The 19,866-nt window shown below is 38.0% G+C and overlaps 1 protein-coding gene across 3 annotated transcripts; it reads right to left on the bottom strand.

The window, feature by feature from the left end:
* Positions 1 to 7,017: 7,017 nt before the first annotated feature.
* On the bottom strand, positions 7,018 to 19,003 carry parvg (parvin gamma). 3 transcript variants are annotated; one of them, XM_022755974.1, is made up of 13 exons: positions 18,777 to 19,003; positions 17,959 to 18,048; positions 17,259 to 17,323; positions 16,513 to 16,615; positions 16,149 to 16,292; positions 14,393 to 14,508; positions 14,241 to 14,296; positions 14,121 to 14,155; positions 13,956 to 14,017; positions 12,525 to 12,593; positions 12,313 to 12,414; positions 10,887 to 10,959; positions 7,018 to 8,397 (listed from the first exon to the last, which is right to left on the bottom strand). In XM_022755974.1, the coding sequence occupies exons 2-13, from the start codon at positions 18,020 to 18,022 to the stop codon at positions 8,324 to 8,326; spliced, it is 963 nt and encodes a 320-aa protein (XP_022611695.1). In that variant the 5' UTR covers positions 18,023 to 18,048; positions 18,777 to 19,003; the 3' UTR covers positions 7,018 to 8,323. The 3 variants fall into 3 exon arrangements, with proteins under 3 accessions (XP_022611695.1, XP_022611696.1, XP_022611694.1); XM_022755975.1 differs by having other exon boundaries at positions 12,525 to 12,545; positions 17,959 to 18,065; XM_022755973.1 differs by having other exon boundaries at positions 17,959 to 18,065.
* Positions 19,004 to 19,866: the final 863 nt, after the last annotated feature.

Genomic DNA, 19,866 nt, shown 5'->3' on the forward strand with positions numbered 1-19,866 from the left:
TGAGTGAAAAGGTAATGGAAAACATCCTGGAACAGATTAAGGCTCAGTCACCTGTCAAGATGCTTTATTAAAGCTTCTGATCAAACTGTAAACCAGGAGAGCAAACTGAAAAAACGCATTGATCAAAAAATGATGAAAACACAGGAGCTGCTGCAACAATAATAATCATCATCTGGGTCCCTACCAGTGGTGTAACTCTAAGTACATGGTAAAAGCAATTTTACTCTCCTTTTACTTCCAAATCACATTGATCAATATTAAATAAATATGGTAAATATATTAATTTATTGAATGAATTATGAAATGAATTATTGCAACACAAATACATCATATAACCATGAGACATATGAACTAATTGAATATAATTTTGACATATATAGATATACTATGAGACAGACACAGACTTTGCAAAGATATATGAAAACATGAAATTAAAGTCTTTGAAGGAAAAAAATAAAATATAAAAATAAATACAGCTTGACTGACAATTACCTGCAGTATACTGGTTAAAAGAGGTGGGATGAAACATTTCATAATCATGAACTTAGTTTTCAAAATATATTCAATTAGTTCATAATGTCATGGTTATATGATGTATTTGTGTGCAATAATTCATTCATTCATAATTCATTCAATAAATAATATATTTTACCATATTTATTTAATATTGATCACTGCGATATTTTTGAAGTAAAAAGGAGAGTAAAATTGCTTTTACCATGTACTTAAGAGTTACACCACTGGTAGGGACACAGATGATGATTATTATTGTTGCAGCAGCTCCTGTGTTTCATCATTTTTTGATCAATGCGTTTTCAGTTTGGCTCTCCTGGTTTACAGTTTGATCAGAAGCTTAATAAAGCATCTTGCAGGTGACTGAGCCTTAATCTTTCCAGGATGTTTTCCATTACCTTTTCACTCCATAAATCATCTGAGGGTTGAGATAAGGACAAACTTGTAAAAACCTGTAAAAAGTTGGTTAGTTATTTTAAAAGAAAGAAATTAACTTAGAGCTTATCCTCATCAGTCATTCACAATGTTTTCTCTGTAACAACAAATTCTTCCGCTACATTACTGTGGGAATACTGGCTATGTACAGTGCATAGTCTAACAATTATTCATTCAGCAACACGACAAGTTATTCTGCAAATTATTTAATTAAAATGACATATAATGAGGTTAAACGGTACTATATGACTTTACAGTAAGAAGGTTGTTTTCTGTTTGGATTTTGTATTCTCTCCTCTGTATTTGCGTGAGTTTCTACCTGACAGAGACCTCCCGCTTGTTTGGTTTCAGCTACTAAAGCCCGGGCTCACTATATATACTGAAGATGGGTCAAATTCAGAGGACAGTTTCCCTCAAGCATAAAAAATGAGGGTAAACAGAACTTACTTTAAATCACTGTTCATTATATCCTCCGAGGTCACAGCACCAAAGAGGAAGTGTGGATATTCAGTATAATTTACTTTCAGCAAAAATAACAAGCTCACTCTCAGGAGAAAATAATGGGCTGTTTTTCTGGCAGAATTCAAATGACAACAGTGTTCTTATTTTTTAATGGCAGAAACTGGTGGCAATTTTTTCTTTAGGGATCATGTAAAAAGTGGCATAAATTATATGACTCAGTGGTATTTCAATAAAATACATACCTCTGTAGAAATCAAGAAATGCTTTTAGAAAATTAAAAAAAAAAACCTGTTCTTCACTTTGAAAGAATTAGATTTTCTTAAATTAGTTTAAGCTTTTGATATATTTAACTAAACTGGAAAAAATATATGGGTCAGAAATTACCAGTTTTTGCAGTAGGTGTATCATTTATTCGTAAATACAATTACAAAGCCAGGAGATCTTGTATTTATTGAAATTATAGCGCAGCGTGATTTCCCCCTGCGGTTCTCATATACACCTCCTCGCCTGCCCCCAGCTCTACAATAAGTGCATTTGAAACATAACCATAACCTCCATAATGATTGTTGAGTGTGGCGGCACACATGAAACACTTGTTATTCTTTAACACTGATGCAAGACTCATTATAAACAGAGAAACTGTGAAATAGTCCGACGTGTCTGATGTCTGATGTTGTAGGCCTACATCCCATTAGATTAGAAGTCACAAAGTTTCGAAAGTCCCCACTGGTTTAAGGCAACGGAGGAGGTGAACTTTGACCTCTTTCCAGTCTCTGAACCTTGATTGAACTCCACCAGTTCCTCCTCACTTGCAGTTACTCTGGAAACAAATACTGACAGGTTTGTTTCTCCTCTTCTCAATTCTCGTTGGCATTTAGTTTGGATCAAATGTTGGACAGTTTGGTCACTTGAGCTGAGCGGTCTGATGTGAACGATGGACGGTTTAGCTGCTTGAACCTTGAAAACAGTCTCATGCTGTAAGTAATCAGCCTTCTGCAACCACACCTTTAAATGTGCCAGAACTTTTGTTACTTTCAAATCTAAATAAATACCTCCTCTTTGGTTTGATTATTTTTTTCAATTTCACTTTTACTTTTTTCATCTCTTCATGAGGTGGAAGAAGTAATCAGATCTTTTTCTTAAGTAAAAGTACCAGTAGAACAATGCAAAAATGTTCACTTACAAGTAAAAGTCTGGATTCAAAACTACCTATGTCGTCTATGCCCGAGATATCTGACATTATTAGATTGTTCATGCATCAGTGCTTCGGCAGAATTTTACTGTTGCAGCTGCTTGAGGTGGAGCTAGCTACAGTATAACTACTTCATAGGGGCTTGTGAAAGTATTAGAGAGGAAAGAAGGTAAAACAATTCTGATACACAAATCTGTTTTTTTTTTTTTTTTTGGCTTTTCTCTAAACTTTACTTTTATTGTGAAATATTGAAAAATTTTATCTCTGAAGTTTAACTACCTGAAGGGTAGATGAGATGTCACTTTCTACATTTGACAAGGAGCCCTTAGAATAGGGTTGCAAGCCAAAAAGGTTGGGAACCTTAATCTAATCTTTAACACTGTGTTTCCAGAGCTTATCATATGATTTTTTTTTTTTTATCTAAAATCTTGTTGTGAAAGGTTTTTCGAATTATTTATCATCTGCCTCTCGTCATTTTTATGTTGAGTAATGTACATTTTATAAAATGTGCTATTCAAATAAATGTGCCTGAAACACATCTCAGGCACGACTTTGGTTTACATACAAGAGTAGTATCAAGTCTTTTGATTTTTGAGATTAACACCCCCTATGATAATGCAACCCAGTTATGATAGCCAACATAAACATATGCACATACATAAAGCAGCGGCAGAGTAACCACCGGTTTCACTTCTGTGCTCTGCTGCTGCTCTGTTGGCTCTGTTCCACTTTTCATGCGCAGGGATGCATCTATTCAGCGTGACAAGGGAAGCAGAGATTACTCATGTTTCCTGTCAACATTTTGGACGGACTCTGACAACTATTTGCCCGCTGGGCCTCTATGCACAGAGACAGTATTTGTTTTCCCTGAAACCGTTTATGAGAAATCCTCTGGTGAGGTCACCCCATGCACTACAGCACACTCACTGTAGCCTCAAAAATTGTATGAAAATGTTTCTGGGATATTCTCAGCCCTTTCCTAATAGTTATAAATTACTTATTTCTTGCATATAATGTATATATTATACAGTAACTGTTACAATGTCGAGGAGTCAGTGCCGGTGATGTGTCATCCTAATGGAAGAAGGAAAAGATGGTGTTGTCATTGGAGCAGAACAGGTTTAATCCCTTCAACGTTTATCCTGAAATTTATCCTTGTTTGTTCTGATGGATTAGAAACTGGTGACAGACTAAGCTATGAACTTTTTGCTGATATTCATACAGTGGCTAAAAGACATTAATCTTATTTGACTTGTTACTCACTTTGTCCAATATCACAAAGATCAGTGACTGGCAAGTCCAAGTGGACACAAATGTTTGCACATGAGCCACATAAACATAGTCTTTTGATTTATCCATCTTGTTTCATTATCCTGAAAATGTTCACATGCTTATGAGTTAAGATCACGATTGAATCAGGGTCACAAGCTTAAAAGCACAAATAAACACAGACCAAGACCTACCAGAATGTTTTTACGGAAAGATAATGTTTTATTGTCATTTCGCTGAGTCTGTTTAACCTTCTCTTTTATTTGCTGGTTTGGGTCATTTACCCTGAAAAACAGGAACAGGTTAGAGGAAAATTGCAGGCACAAACCTTAATGACCTCTCCCTTGTGCACTGAGTCAGAGCCACAAAGAAGGCCCAGTCAGTTTTGTTCAGTGACTTCAGGATGCTGCCATCTGGTCACAGAAAATATTCTGCCAAGATACAGGACCAGTAGATTTAAAAACTCATTTGTCCCCACCGCTATTAGCCTTACCCAGTCAGAGCCAGTATGGACATGTGTACGTGTATGAGGATTCATGACTCTGTGATGTTGTGGTGAAATGCTTTGTGATTATGCTGCAAAACAATTTCCCCACAGGCACAAATAAAGTATCTATGTTTTGAGCAATATTATGTAATTATGTTTTCTGTGTAAATTGTGTCTGGATTGGTGTGTGTGTTGACTGTTGTTGATGATAGTATTTACCGCTGGATGTGCAATAAATTGCCCCTCAGGGATAATAAATATTACCTACCTCACTGGATAAGTAGAGCAGAATCGCCATTTACAGTACACGAGGCATTTATCATTTCAGGAAAACAGATAAATCATGATCGCCGTAGATTATCTCTGAAACAAGACTGTTACGTCGCTACCTTGACACTGTGGATAAACCAACAGATAAAGAATAGGCTGGATGTTTGTATGTTTTCAATCCATGTCCTTTACTGATTCTGTTCGAAGGATGAGTTGCCTCAAAACAATCCTGTCACTCAGGACACTTGCATCAAGCTTTTAACCACCTATGCTACAAGAACACGTGTTTTAGTTGTGTGGCTCTGCTCATATGATGCTCTGAAACGTACCCGAGCAAAATGTCCCTGAGCTCAAAAAACCTCCTGACTGACCCTGATATACACAGCATTTGATGAATATGAGCATATAACATAATGACACATTTATGTTCATACAACTTAATGTGAATAGAGTAGGAGGCAGGGGAGGTAATGAAGGAGTTAAACAAGCAGGTAGTCATATAGCTCAGCATTGGTGTATGCAGAAAGAATAAGTGACATGTTTATATGGACCACCTAACGTCAGAGAGGGGAAGCAAACATATGAGTGGATGGTATATGTAACATTACTGTGAAAAGACTTCAGTGTCCGAACCCCCACAAGGTTCCATACAGATTGTTGAAACCTGTATTGAGAAGCCTTAAATGGAAGGAACACATTCATTGTTCATTCATTGTTTGACTGTGCACAACCGTGGTTTCGCCTATTATAAAGCAATTTTCAACAAGAACATCTAGTTTACAATGACTCAAAATGAAGAGTTCAAGGGTTGTAAATTGGAAAAGAGAGGAGAAGCCATTTGGATTTCATAATGCTTGAACTGTTCTCTGAAATGGAAAATTACATTATGTATAGGTGCAACATGTCCAATTAGTTGTGTTGTGTGAGTTGTGTTTCTAACCTCTGATGAAGTTCAATATCCACTCTCCTTTAGTTCTGTTTTTGGTCTCTACCAATCCCTGAGAGAAATATTTGGCTCTTTCGTTGTTAATTGTTCCACTATATTCACCAGCTAGTCTCTAACTTTGCCTGTCTGCTGTTTGGAGCTGAACAGGTTGCAAGGTTTTAGAGCCGATAACAGACGCCTGCTGCGGCTAGGGCTGCACGATATGCAAAATAAATCATATTGTGATTATTTTTGAACAGATATTGCGCTTTCAGTTGGAATGGTCGTTTTTGCATTTCATTTTCACTGCAGAAAAATTGAAGAATGATGATGATGGGATTTTTGTTCATCTTGTACCAAACAAACATGTTTACATGTTTTGGTGCGTCTGGAGAATATGATTTGTAGGCCGGGACGTCTCGGTAGCACCTCAATGTTAACAATGCACAACAATGTTTGTGACTTTATCAAAAAAAAATCTCAGCTCCTGCAATTTGGATATTGCACTTGGTCATATTCCGATTTCAATTATATTAATATAATATATTAATTGTGCAGCCCTAGCTGTGGGTAAAAACAATATTATGAGAGTGGTGAACCAAAACAGTAAATTTGTGGCCAGACAGCTAAACGATGAGCTGAAACTTCAAGGGAGCTGCTGATTTGTGTGATAATTCTATGTAGGTTCATCACGACCAGCAACCGCTTTCACAGTGTCATATCTATATTGATTATAACAACTTTAACTCCACAGAATCTTTGTCACTGTACAGTGGACGTTTCCATCTGACTGCTTAGCAATAGCAAACCTTTTTAAATGTCAGGGGAAAGTAAGTGTGAATTAGGGTATATTTCCCATCACATTGGTAGAAATGCATTAATTGGCGTCATGAATGTCAACAAACATCTGCAAGAAAACTGGAGAGTGTTAAAGTGGTTGTTGCCACTGTTTAGTGTTGCCCAAATTCCTTAAGTCAAAAACAAAGAAGCACACTCTGCAGTCTGCTAAAACACAAACTAAATCCACAAGACTAAAACCAGAGAGGCAGTAGTAGACAGATATTATTATTCAACACTAAGGAAGTTGCTCAAATGCTAAATATAACACATTTCCACTAACAAATCACCAATGGCTTGCATACATTTCTTTTCAATTACACTTTCTTGCAACACAGAGGATAATTAAATGGATTTTCCAGTTCTAGTCGACTTTTTGAATTCAACTCATAATTTGCACTGTATGCTTTGATGGAACCACAGCTATTGTCTGTCTCTCAATCTCGGTGCCTCCCTCCATGGCTGCCTGCTGCACTCTTTCTTTCAACATTTGTGCGACATTGAGTTGTGAACAACTTGATGGAAAAACAATCTCGCAATTTTCCTGAAAATGACAACTGCATTCACTGACTAGAAACATGGGAGGTCACACACTGTCAGCAGGGACACACGGAAGAAGCAGAGGACGAAATTCACATTGTTTATTGTGAAGTGGCAGTGAAGGACAGGGGAGTTGTACAGTAAGAATGAAAAGCACCATGTTGTAGCAGGGCCAGACTGAAAAGGAAACATGGTGAGAGAAAAAGACCTCCCAGCAAATGACCAGGAAATAACACTGGGTTAAACTAACACCCATGCCACATATATTTTGATTGAATGTGAACGTAGAAAAAAGGGGGATATATACATATGCTTAAACACTTTATTGTCTTAAAACTGTCAACAAAATTTTAACATGAAGGCCATGAAGGCAAAAGACAGATTTATCTACAAATGCACCATGAGCACAATATGAGCTAAAATAAAGTCTTAATTTTGAATCACCAGTAAGGGCCAAAAGACCGGTCCACAAGAACAGACAATAATGCAGAGCCTAGCTCAATTGATTTTTTGTGCTTAAATGGTGAAAATTCCCCAAAAATTTGGCAATTTAGCAAATTATATAAAACCTATTGTCACAAAACAAAACTGGGGTTTTTCTTGAGACCCCTGGGCGCCTGGGGCAGTTGCCCACTTGGCGCTCTTTGTCCACTTTGTCTGGTTGGTAGCCTGGCCTTGTATCCGCCTCTCCTCACAAAATAGGTGGTGCTGATAGCTTGGTGACATTGTGACTAGTTGCAGGGCTAGTTGGTGAGCTACTCACTAACATGCTTGCCAGCCAGAGACATACTGAACCTGCCACAATAGTTAATTTACTAACGAGACCAAATTTAATAAGGTTTATTTAAGAGTCTTGATTGTCATTTGACATGAGCTTCAGCCATCGTTGTGTTTACAAGACAAGAGGTTATAATGCTCCTCTTATATTACCTCTGAGTGGCGCTATGTCTGCAGGGCAGATTGGGAAGTGAAAGGGCTGGCCGGTTAGCGTGCTAACTTGAGAAGAAGAAAACACATGACAGAGACAAGAATTAACATTTGGCATTGCTTTCCGCCACTGGAGACAGCTGTTGGCGAGTAAAGGACTGAAGTTTGATGCTGAACTCTTAATGTTTCTTCTAGCCAGGTAAGTAACAGCTGTTAATGCTAACTCTGGTTATGTAGCAAGAGCAAAACTTACAAATAGCTCCTTTAAAGGTACTTCTTTCAAATTAGCCTGAGAGTATCAACAAAATATCCAAAAACAGGCAACTTCACCCTTTAAATAATTAAATGTACAGTGTATGCAACAGTTTAGAGACAGAAGAAGCCACAAGCTGGCCAATGACAGCACCTGTTTTCAGCTTTGTTTGTATTTCCAGTTGCTGAACTCTTCTTCACTGTCTGTCCTCTGTCATATCCGTTTGTGCTTCTTGAAGAGGGCATACAGGACCTTCAAGGTGGCAGTGACGTCCTCAGAGACGATATCTGTCACATAATCCCCAAGGTAGACATTTAGTGCATATTTACAATGTACCATCAACATCCACAAAGCCACTGAGGCAGCGAGAATAAGAGGATGCTTTTACCAACATTAGCTAATAACTATTCTCACAAATCCGTCCTTACAGGTCATAGATCAGGGAGGACTAAAAAAAAAAACAACATGAGATGGAAATTTAATCAATATGTCCTTGGTGATATGAGATCCCAACAAAATTGCTCTCAGTTGTGAGATGCACTAACTGAATGAATGTGACATAAAGATTGACTCCACCACTGGCTAACCTAATTAATGCATGCAGTGCGCTCCCGTTTTAGACCTGGAGTGCTGGGATTCCTCATTCCATCACAGCAATTATGCCCGTAATTAAAAAGATACTAAAAATGAATTAAATTAGCTACTTGCTCCTGGCTTAGATTAATTGTGCTGGTCCTTACATTAACAGTTATCATGTTAAGGACTTATTTTACAATTACAGGCTACAGTATATGGCTGGCAGGCAATATTGTGAGGATGAGTTAGTTAGTTAGTGATTGTGAAAGGGAGATTGAAGCTGAGAGAGATTACCCAGCATCTTGTCAATAATGTATCTGCAGGGAAGTGAAGTAGGTCCATTTGCTATTGATTGATTCACACACTTAGGCAAGTGGGTAACTCCCCAAGATAGTCACTTTGTTTTACTCTTCTCCTCTTGGAGTGATTTACTCTACATGGCCAAAAGTGGACTCCAAACATTACACCCATCTGTGATTTTGAACATCTTATTATTAAACATAAAGGCAGTCATATGCTGTTACAGCAGCTTTCTACAACCTTTGCTATTCAAGCTTTTTTAACCTGACTGCAGGGATATGCTCCCATTCAGCCACAAGAGCATTAGTGATGTTGGGTGATAAGGTCTGCCTTTTCCAATTCATATGATAGATGTTGGATGGGGCTCTTAGATCTCTGATCTCCTCAGTCCCCACAGTAAATCCAGACTCCTCAGATGTTCTGATAAGTTTACTCCTTGCTTCATGTTTCCAGTCAAATAAAGGTGATTAAGCCTTCTCACTCACTGCTCCCAGACTGTGACAGTTTACTGCTCAATCTAAGGTCTCCATGTATTTTCTAATAAATCCGCATCTTTTTATATCTGCGTTTGAGTCCCCTTAATTATTAATATGACTACATGACTGCTTTAATTTTGTCTAACTTGACTATAACTTGACTTGACTGGACTTTAACAGGAAACACTTTCACTCACTAATAACTGTAAGCCTCTTAATACAAATATGTTTTCAGCGGTGATGTAAAAGAAGGTTTTTCAAGCAAAACTGCCATTTTCATTCTCAAATGTGAAAAGTTGTTGCTTTTCCTTGTCTTACATTATGGTCATTTTTTTCACGATTTTCCGATGTTTTGTAGACAAAACCAATAATTGATTAATACTTGGTAGATTAATTGATAATGGTAATAGGCATTTGTCAGGTGAATTTATTGACTCATGGCCTGAATTCCTTTGTTATATTGGTTGTCTTTTACGGATTTTTTAAATCAGTTGTTTGTGTCAAACAGCATAAATAATGATAAAGAGGTACTTAAATGTTGTAAGTCCCAAAATTTGTTTTACTTATTTAGATTTGTATCTGAAATAGACTTTTGATTCACTTAATGTGGAAATTGACAGTGTACAAAAATCTATGCTAATCTCATTTCCAAAAATGCAAACTGGAAAATCTGGTAATAAAACAATGCTCTTCCTGCTACATTATTTTTGAAAGAATGCTTACGGTTTGAGATCTGATAACTAATAGTTGCAGGCTGGAACTGACAAACACTAAATTTCAGTGCAGAGATACAATCAGAATATTTCTGGGATTTGCTGTTATACAGTAGCAGTGCTCATGAATACAGATAAGAAATCTTTTCTGCAGACAAACACACACTCACACACACAAAAGCAAAGCAGATATAGCCATAATGGTGAGGTTAAATCTCTGTGTCTATCGTGGGTGCCACAGTGACATAGTCCCCTTGAGACTGTCCCCCTCGCTGCTCATTTCTAAATGAATGATGATGACTCTGGGCCGAGCCAATCATTCGCAGTGATACTCATCGGGACAAGAGTCGCGCTCATTCATATTCCACAAGCAATTTCATCTTTCCCTCCAAAACACTGTCAGACTCACACTCCACCGAGCAGTTGAGATTAACTCAGACTACCGTAGTGAGCCCCCTCCTCACCTGACAGACAAACAGATTCTGGCGTTTCCCTGTCATCCTGATAAATGCTCTTGATGGAGGATATCATCTGAATTAGTCTGACGCTGCCGTGTCATTTTGAAGCTCCACTGTTTTTCTGTTCCAATCATTTTACTTGCAGACCTTCTGTTTTTGTTGTTTTCACACTCTGTGCCTGACATTTTAATTTGAGTAAAATCACTTGTCAGTGAGGCGGAGTGTGTATGGTGTGAACAGTGAACTTTCTCACCTTGTGGGTTAACTCCAGGCATTTGCAGGCCCGTATCATTCAGGAGGTCTAAGGCCAAGGTCACATTGTGAAGCTAGAGGTTAAAGAGACATAAACACAAAGTCAATACATCACATTTTCATCTCAGTAATTTAACACTGTACACATATTTGTACAGACTGCACTGTTGTAAATTTTCTTCAAAACCAACTCATATACAGTAGGTTTCCAGTGAACCTAGTAATATCTCACTATTACGATGTGTTGGGGCCGCTATAGTTATTTATACTTGCAACTGCATATAAACTAAAAGTTCATCATACTATCTTATTTCTAAAAGTATCTTTCTACAACACTGACACAAAATCTGGGCGTGGAGTGTCATAAGTACTCAGTCAAGTTTCACCTTCAGGAATTATCTACAAGTGTCAAGCTATGAAAGTAAAAATAAAAATAATTCCATTTGGCACCTGTTTTGAGAAAAGACTTAAAGAAATGAAAAACAAAAAAAAACAATACAGATATAGATCTAAAACCTAGATGCAATTAGCTTAGCCTAGCATTAAAACAGGAACAGGAATGAGTTGACGTGTAACTCCATTAAAAACCAAAAACTAACCCTAACCCAAAATTTTGAACATGTCCTTTAAAGAACTTTAAAGGAATTTAAAACTAAATTTAAAATAGAAACTAAAATTCAATGTGCCACTGTATGTTGATAGATTTCTATTGTTCACACATACTGTTCAGTAAGATTATATATATATATATATATATATATATATAAAAATAAAACAGTTAAGAATGCACTATAATGTATTATGGATCAGGCTGAAATATAATGTTTATTACCAGAGGCTTTTTAGTTTTTAAGGTATAAAAAAAGAGTCTAATATAGAGTGTCACAGTGTCTTTATACAATAAGTAAGTCATGAGCTCATCATATCTGGGATAAAAGAGTCATAACTTTTTCATGGACTCATCCTATTGCTTCAAGTAAAGTGAGATAAAAGATATCATTTAAGTGAGCCATGACACAGTAGTAATTATGCATCTACTTTTATTATGGGAATTCTAAAATATTAATTTTATCATACGATGCATTGTAATAGGCATGATTTTGGATCAGGTTTCTGTACTGTAGCTCATTATCCACTGCGCTCTTGTGGGAAATTAGATTATCTGAAATTAGAAATGAAACTTTTGAATTAGATTAATGGAGGCGCCGCAAATCTATACTTTCACAAAACCGCAGTTATAAAATTAAGTGAATTATTATTGAAAGTGGTCATTTTTCTTTAGGTGATTGATTTTTAATAAATAAATATATTGCAAATGAAGTTGAGTGTTGTGTATGTGTGTGTGCCTCTGTCCAGTGTAAACGCATCATCTCTCTGATGATGCACTTCCCTTATTAATGTGTTGTGAATCTCTACTGAGTCCATACCATCTCAGAGTGATTGACAGGGGTCAGGTTGAAGTCACAGAGTGGGATGAAGAAGCCTTCCAACTGTCCAATCAGCAGCAGCAGAATCACACCATCAGCAAACTAGACACAGGAGGTGATATAATCTCAGAGGAGGTAATCAATGATGCTTCTGTTTTTTTCCACAGGAAAGCCTGTAAGTGCTCTAAAACTGTTTTCAGCTGTTTGTTTACCTGTTTGTCCATATCAGCCACCTGCAGACCCATGGTAGACATATTCTGGTTGACAAAGTGTAAAATGGCCTGAAAATGGAAAAAATTAGGAGGTAGGGCAGTTTGGAATACAAGCTGACCTCATTTAGCAGAAATATTAAAGCATTAAACAAGTTCCATTCGTCATCAAAACCTGACAAAGTGTTTTGTTTGTTACGGTCAACAGGATGAAGTATGATAATATCAGACCCCTAATGGAATAGAAGCTTTTTGATTCTGCACTCCACATGACTGCCCTGAAATTAGTGCTGAAGCAATTCAATTAACGGATTAGTCAAACAACTGAAAATTAACTGACAATTATTTTAATAACTGCTTGTTTGAGTCACTTATCAAGCAACAAGAGACTGCATTGATTCTAGGCTCTGTGAGAATAGCAAGCGAAGGACATTACTATCCCTGAGTCATGCCATTTATAGGTAAATGTGAACTAAGCTAAATGAACAAATATTTTCTGCTCTCCTATTTTCTATCAGTGTAAATTTAATATCTTTAGGTTTTGGGCTGTGGGGTGGATGAGGTCCCTTTCTGAATATTTTTCTGAATATCCTAAACTTTTGAATTGCTGGTCAGACAAAACAAGAAATTTAAAGATGTCACCCTGGGCTTTGGACAGGTTCCACTATTGTCTAATGTTTTATAGACTAAAAAGTGAACTGCTACATCGAAAGACTAAATTAATCAGTTATGAGATAAAACATTTTTTTTAAATAAACTGATCTATTCCCTAAAAGCACAGCTCCAAATAATATAAAATACCAAAAAGAAAGAATTCTGTGCTCATTTGATCCTAAATCTACATTCACGGTCCTTGTATTTCAGGTACAGGTTAGGTTGATAATTATATCATGCTTGTTTTTTTCCTGTCTTAACCATTGATTGTAAATAAAGATGGACGTAGCCTCCATGTCATCACTCATAGGTTTCGGAAGAGCGGTTTTGAAGCTCAAAGTGGGCTGTTCCACCATCGCCATCTTGGCAGTGCTCGACTAACTCCCGGCTAATCCAAAAATGAGCAAAGAGGTGGGCCATGCAGGGAGCCAAGACTTTGGTGAGTACCAATTTGTGGCAAGCATACGCTCCCCTACCGGTCAGAGTGCCACACCCTCAAGTATGCATAACTTTAAGCCTTAATAAAATTGAAATGGGTGAGTTATATAAAAATTCATCCCTGTTCAGTTGCCACAAAGGAGGACATTAGCTATAGAGACCAAAACTGTTTTTTGTACCAGGCTGCAAACATGTTTATTTCTTCTGTACAGCTTCATTTTTAAGCCCTGGAGATTGCTGCTTGGTCTTAACACTACAAAATTTGTTCTCTCACTGCCACTGGAGGTGAGAGAGTTAACACCTTAAACTACCTCAGCACTTCTCCTTCACTCCCCGTCATACCTTCTTCACCGTGTTGACCTTGTGAGCCTCAAGCTTCAGCAGTTGCTCGATGTGATCTTCCCCTGGGTGATCAGACAGCCAGAAAAGTGTGTTAAGTCATCATAGGCTGTATTGGATGACATTCAAGATGTCGCATTAGCTCAACTTCGGACTGCTCTTACTCACTTTCAATATTGCTGAGAGGGTCTGAGCCTGTGTTTCTGTTGAAGAAGAAAAAAAACATGAGGTGAACCCTGAGTTTTTTCCACACATCTACAGAACCACACATGGAAGCAATTTACTCACGTATCCTCTGTTAGGACCTCTGTCTGTACATTTGATTTGATTCCACTGCTGCTGACCTGGATGTAAATTGGAGTCAACCAAAAATTGAGCAAAAATTGAGGTGTGTTTGAAACAGATTTGCAGTAGGAAAAGGTGCTAAGGCTAAAACTCACTTCCACTGCCACAACTTCAACCTTCACATTCGGTGGCAAATCCAGTTCAGGCTGGAAACACTTCACCATGGCAACCAGCAGATGAATAGTGGCCAGGAGGTCTTTGTTGTGGATGACTGACAGACGAAGGGCAGAGACCAAAACACCAAAGAAATCAACTTGCAGTGATTGGACAGAACTCTCCACCACTCAGTATGGAAGCAAAGTAAGGCTGTAAGGATTTGATTCTCATAAAACAATGAGCACCTGGCTGTGGAACTTATAATCCTTAAAAGTTATCAATTATAAACCTTTAGATTTTCACAAAATCAAAGCCTGTTTTCTATCATATTTATGGCTGGCACTTTTTCACCTTTAGCCATTTTATGTTTACATTGTATTATTTAAGTACTTCTCTATACTGTAGGTTTCATTATTAGTGGCAGAGTCAGAAGAGGTCAAAACTTGGAGTATAAAGAACACCTTAATTTGAGACACCAGTGTGTTTCAGTTGGTCTTGCAATAAAGTTGTTTGTTACACTACAAGTGTTGCTGGAGTTTTGATCTCTTCAGATGTTTTTCCCTTCTCAGTGGACCTTGAAAGCAGAGCTACATTTACACAGTGTCAGCAGAATGGAAAGAACAGGTTGAGTTGTTCTGACTTTAAGTCTTTTGACTTGAAATGATGATTTGAATGAATGAACTGCTGAGAGTTCAATCGACCCATTAAATGAAGTTTTTCAAGAAACAAAACTAGAATATTAACAGACTTCCCAGCATGCATTGCTTGAGAGTTAAAACTCTCCAGAGACTCTCCTTTTTTGTAGCTTGAAGAAAACAGACATGATGTAAACTTGCTGTGTGTCTTCAATACATGCGAAGGTATGTCACAGTTGTCTCTTTTCATAATAATGAAAATGCTGATGAAGATTAGCACTGAATTCAGTCCCTAACAACAAAGTCGCAATGACCAGTCAACCACACCTGCTGTGTGTGTACTGACTCTTGTAAAAAGAGGCTTCAACAGCTGAAGCTGTAAGTTCTTTACGTTAAAGAAAAACTGACTCTTTTTTACTGAGGAGATGGAAAAGGAAAGCAAGATTGTGTGTAATGACTGTCCATCTGACCTTATGTCTTATGTCTCCAAGTTGAATGAACTTAAAGTAAGTTGCAGTAGAGGGTCACCAGATCAATATGTTGACATTTAAATACCACTTCATTTGAAATGTTACAATTTGAATTCCCCTTTTTTCCATTTCAAGTGGTGCAAGTTCAAAATAAATAAATAGTCTTAAAAATCAATAAAGTGTATTCATGTTGCTCAGACTGGTGAAATTCACCAAAAATCAAGATAAGAAATTCAAACTTGAAAATCCAGGTTTCCAAGAATAATCAATCAATCAATCCTGGATATATTCAGGTTGGGTTTTTTTTAAGTCACATGATCCATAAGGGAGAAATTCAGAGTTTTGACTAAACGCTGAACTCTTGAATTTCACAATCAAGTGTTCAGTTGCTTATAACAATGACGATTATTATGGCCCTTCTTTGCTTCCATAATTGAGCACTTGTAAATAATCCACTGACAGATAATTAAAACAGAACCCAGTAATGTCAGCAAATTTTATCTCCTCCAAAATCCCTCACAGTTGGTATAAGCTAACATGGCACCCTTGAGCTAGCACCAAATCCTGTTGTAATTTGAAGTCGTTGCCAGGACAGAACATTTGTCCACTTGTTGCTGTGCTGGTGACGGCCGGTCAGCTGCATGACTCACGTTTGATGTTCCATTTGATCTGGCTGCTGTCCTGCAGTCCCAGTCTCTGGTCCAACTCCGCCAAAATCACTTCCAGTTTGTGGATCTGAGCGGCGCTGGTCAATGATATCTCCTCCACAGGCAAGTGCACACTGGCCAACCTGGCTGGAGAAATCAGGAAATTATTATGTGTAAAGGCTGGAGTTATACTGGCAAGAGCAGTGTTCTGGATAGCAGAGCTGACAACTTTTAGGAGAACTTGAAAGGGAACCATTTGTTAGTTTTCATCGTCTAATTTAAATTATGATTAAGTTGAAGTATGTTAATGTTAAATGAAATATAAATGGGGCCGACAGTGCAATCATACAAATGTGTATTAACTCACACAGCAGATGATGAAACACCAGTCCATCATACAGATCCTCCTCCAGACTCTGAACCACTATGTGCTCCGGATTTAAAGTCCTATTGATCCAGTCAATCAATACCTAACAAGACACAATTCATAACACAGTGAGATGCATCAAACACTTTCATCTCCTTTTATACATTTTTCTGTTCCCAATGTAGCAGATGAGAAACAGCATGAAACCTCATTTTGTAAATTCTCTTAATCAATTTTCAGAGATAATATGCTCTTGAAGTGGATGGAAAATGATGACAAACACACTGTGCTCTCCAAAAATAAAAAATAAATATTTCTTTTCTTTTCCTTCCAAAGTCTACAAACAATATATGCCAGGATTATTTATTCATTCATTGCCAGTTGCACAAAGCACTTGAGCTTCTATCTTTTCCAATCAAATTGTGTTTTAAAGTCTGATCCAGAAGACTCTGCTGGGTCCTCGCTCCTCTCTAATCTGTCTCCCATCACCTCTGATAATTATGTTCATTAAAGTTTCATTGATCCTTCCACCTCTCTCCCTGCATCAGATATTATTCATGATCTTCACGGCACACATACATGCAGGCTCTGTAATGTAATTCCCGTGTAGCATTTATCTCCAGCCCACTAAAGACATTCAGGGATTCTTGGATCTGTGGTTGTCAAGGATGGGCTTTGATGTTACAGTAAATGTTGAATGGAAAACAGAGATTCAAACAAAGCTCTATCAGGAATTCATCTCTTACCTGCTTTAGCTTTTCAAGTTTGGGGTCTTTCAAAGACGTTGGCTGAATGAGCTTTCTCTTCTCTCCTGTGTGAACACACACAACCTGCACTGGTCAGTTAGTATTCTTTTACTTATCTATTTTACAAGGCCATTTATATTTTATTAATGTTGTGAATGCAAGATGTAGCTCCTTAATTACAATACAGGTACTTTACATTTACATTGCATGATGCCCTACATGCATTTTGGATGTATTTTTCCTCTCAGCCATTAGTTTCCTTTCCTTTATACAATATGAAAACCAAATAGCAGAGCTCTGAAACTTGCATGATTTCATCAATCCATTACACTAAACATCAAATCTGCAACAGGTTTTCTGTCACACTCACATTATTGTGGAAAGATAATGAAGTTTAAAGCTACTTTCATCAATATCTTTATACTAACTACGGATCCAAAGTGAAACGTGAACAGTGTCGCTCACAGTGACAAGCTCACTGAGGATTATGACCCAGGGTTAGGGTCTAACAAAACAGATCTACAATAAATCCTACCTTAATGAAGGTTATAATGTTCTGTAATGTACTTCATGGACATTTTGGGGGCTGCAGTTTGTAGTACTGTTGAATTGTATTGCATTAAACTGAGAGGTGTTTCTAATATTTAGTCAATCTCACTCTAAAGCAGGATATTTATCAGCTTACCAGATGCATACATACCCTGGAAAGACTCAACGTTCACAGTGTCCTCCTCTTTGTGATACTCAAAGATATCAGCCTCCATCGTTCCTCCTCGAGAGGAGATATTCACTACAGGTCAACAAAACCTGCAGATGAGTCAATTGTGCTTTAACACATTGAGTGGAAGTGCTTAAATATAAACCACAGCTGAAATAAGAAACACTTTTTCCATCAACATGTTTGGCAGAAAGTCTGTCTCAACAGGGGCTTAGTAAGTGTCCTTGACCATGTTGCTTAACTTCTGACTACTGCAGGGAGTTTCTTGCTGACCAGCAGCAAAAGAACTGATTGCACTGACAGAAATTCTTGTACCTCCAAATTTCTGCTTCTCAGAATGGTTTTATTATGACTGCGGGTGTTAGAAGTTTCTAAAAACACAGGCAAGCACACAGGCCACCGGATCTGGCGAAAAACCTATAATAGTGAAAAAGGAAGAGGTTTAGTTTCTTCACTTCCTTTTCTCTTTTTTTCAGTGGCACCTTCAGCACTTAACAGATCAGGTGCAGTACAGTAGATCCCCACAGATTTTCAGGGCTGCACCTCTCCCTCTGAATCATCTGAAACATTTTGAATCATGATCTTAGACAAATTATAGCAAACACATAAAGTAACACATTCTGACAAGACGTGACCTGGAGCGTGTCAAACTGTTGTTTCCTGGATCTGGAAAAGAGAAAAGCCTCGATGAGCAACTTTTCTTTCCCTGTGTGTTTTATGTGTGTGTGGCTTCCTTTTCCTGAGGTTGACAGTAACTTTCAAACAAGGTCATAAACAAAAGTCTTTTTGAACAAGCTTACCTTCACCACTCTGAGCGACTCGACGGAATTGGGTGACTTCAGCTGCACTGAGTTCCTGAACAGATGTCAGCTCCACAAACTGTCAGAACGGTGATATAAGAAGTGGAGGGCAGCACTCAATCTGAATGAAAGCTCTTGTGAATTCTATCAGCACAAAAGGTCTGACTGCACTCAATTTCAAACAATTGCTTTAAAAGAAAATAGCACGTCACAGGGTCGAAGGGGAAGACAAGCACAGATAACAAATAAGAGGATGTGGCAAAGAAGAAGGTAGCACTTCCTCTTTTTGATACTGGCTTTGCAGCAGGGCCTTTTTCTGATGAGGGCGTTTATGTTTTGTGTCACGCACCGTATTTCAGATCTTAATAATAAGTACGTGTCGAGGGCAAGAGAACAAGGGGGAATCTTGGTTACAAATGTATTGTTTGGAAAACCACACTTAGGAGAGCCGAGAGAAACGTGACACTCGGAGGTCTGAACCACTCAGGCTCGACTCACACGCCTCCATCTGTGACCAGCCAGATCAATTTGCTGTCATCTGGTCTCCAGCCCTCTCCATTCTCCAACACCAACAACAAAAGACGGGAAGAGAGAAAGAGATACAGACAACAAAACAACAAGCTCTGTATGTGCACCGGCCTTGTTGAAGAAAAGAAAAAGGACCACCCATCTGCCATATAAAGGGGAAATTTGGGGGATGAGGAAGGTTACCATGGCAACAAAGGAATGAGACAAGAAAATAAAGGCCTAAAATAAACCCATAATTCCTTTAGCTAAACCCAAATTGCAGGAATTGCCTGTTCCAAAGCCAATCTCGCTCAAAAGCCAAAGCAAATCTAACCTATCACACAAGTAAGAGATAAAATGAAATTCACTCTCTATTTGATTCCAGGCGTTTATTTCTTGATAGGCAAGATAAAAAAAAAATGCACAGAGGTGAGCCATCCAGTGCGAGCACAGTCTAGATTGACTCATCCACTCTCTCAATTATTCAGCCTGGCTCTAAAACGCATGCACTGTACATCTTAGCAGGTCTCCAGGCGGTTCCGTGGGTCCAGGCCCCCTCAGGGACTTGTCTGAAAGGCCAGTC

This window comes from Seriola dumerili, unplaced genomic scaffold, assembly GCF_002260705.1.
Source record: "Seriola dumerili isolate Sdu_G_001 unplaced genomic scaffold, Sdu_1.0 BDQW01000242.1, whole genome shotgun sequence".
Lineage (NCBI taxonomy): Eukaryota > Metazoa > Chordata > Actinopteri > Carangiformes > Carangidae > Seriola > Seriola dumerili.

Coding starts and splice junctions, on each gene's coding strand:
- parvg (XM_022755974.1), bottom strand. CDS start 18,022: ATGGAGGCTGATATCTTTGAGTATCACAAAGAGGAGGACACTGTGAAC. Junction 17,324..17,958: donor GAACGTTGAGTCTTTCCAGG/GTATGTATGCAT, acceptor GTGTTCACACAG/GAGAGAAGAGAAAGCTCATT. Junction 16,293..16,512: donor GGTGTTTCATCATCTGCTGT/GTGAGTTAATAC, acceptor TGATTTCTCCAG/CCAGGTTGGCCAGTGTGCAC.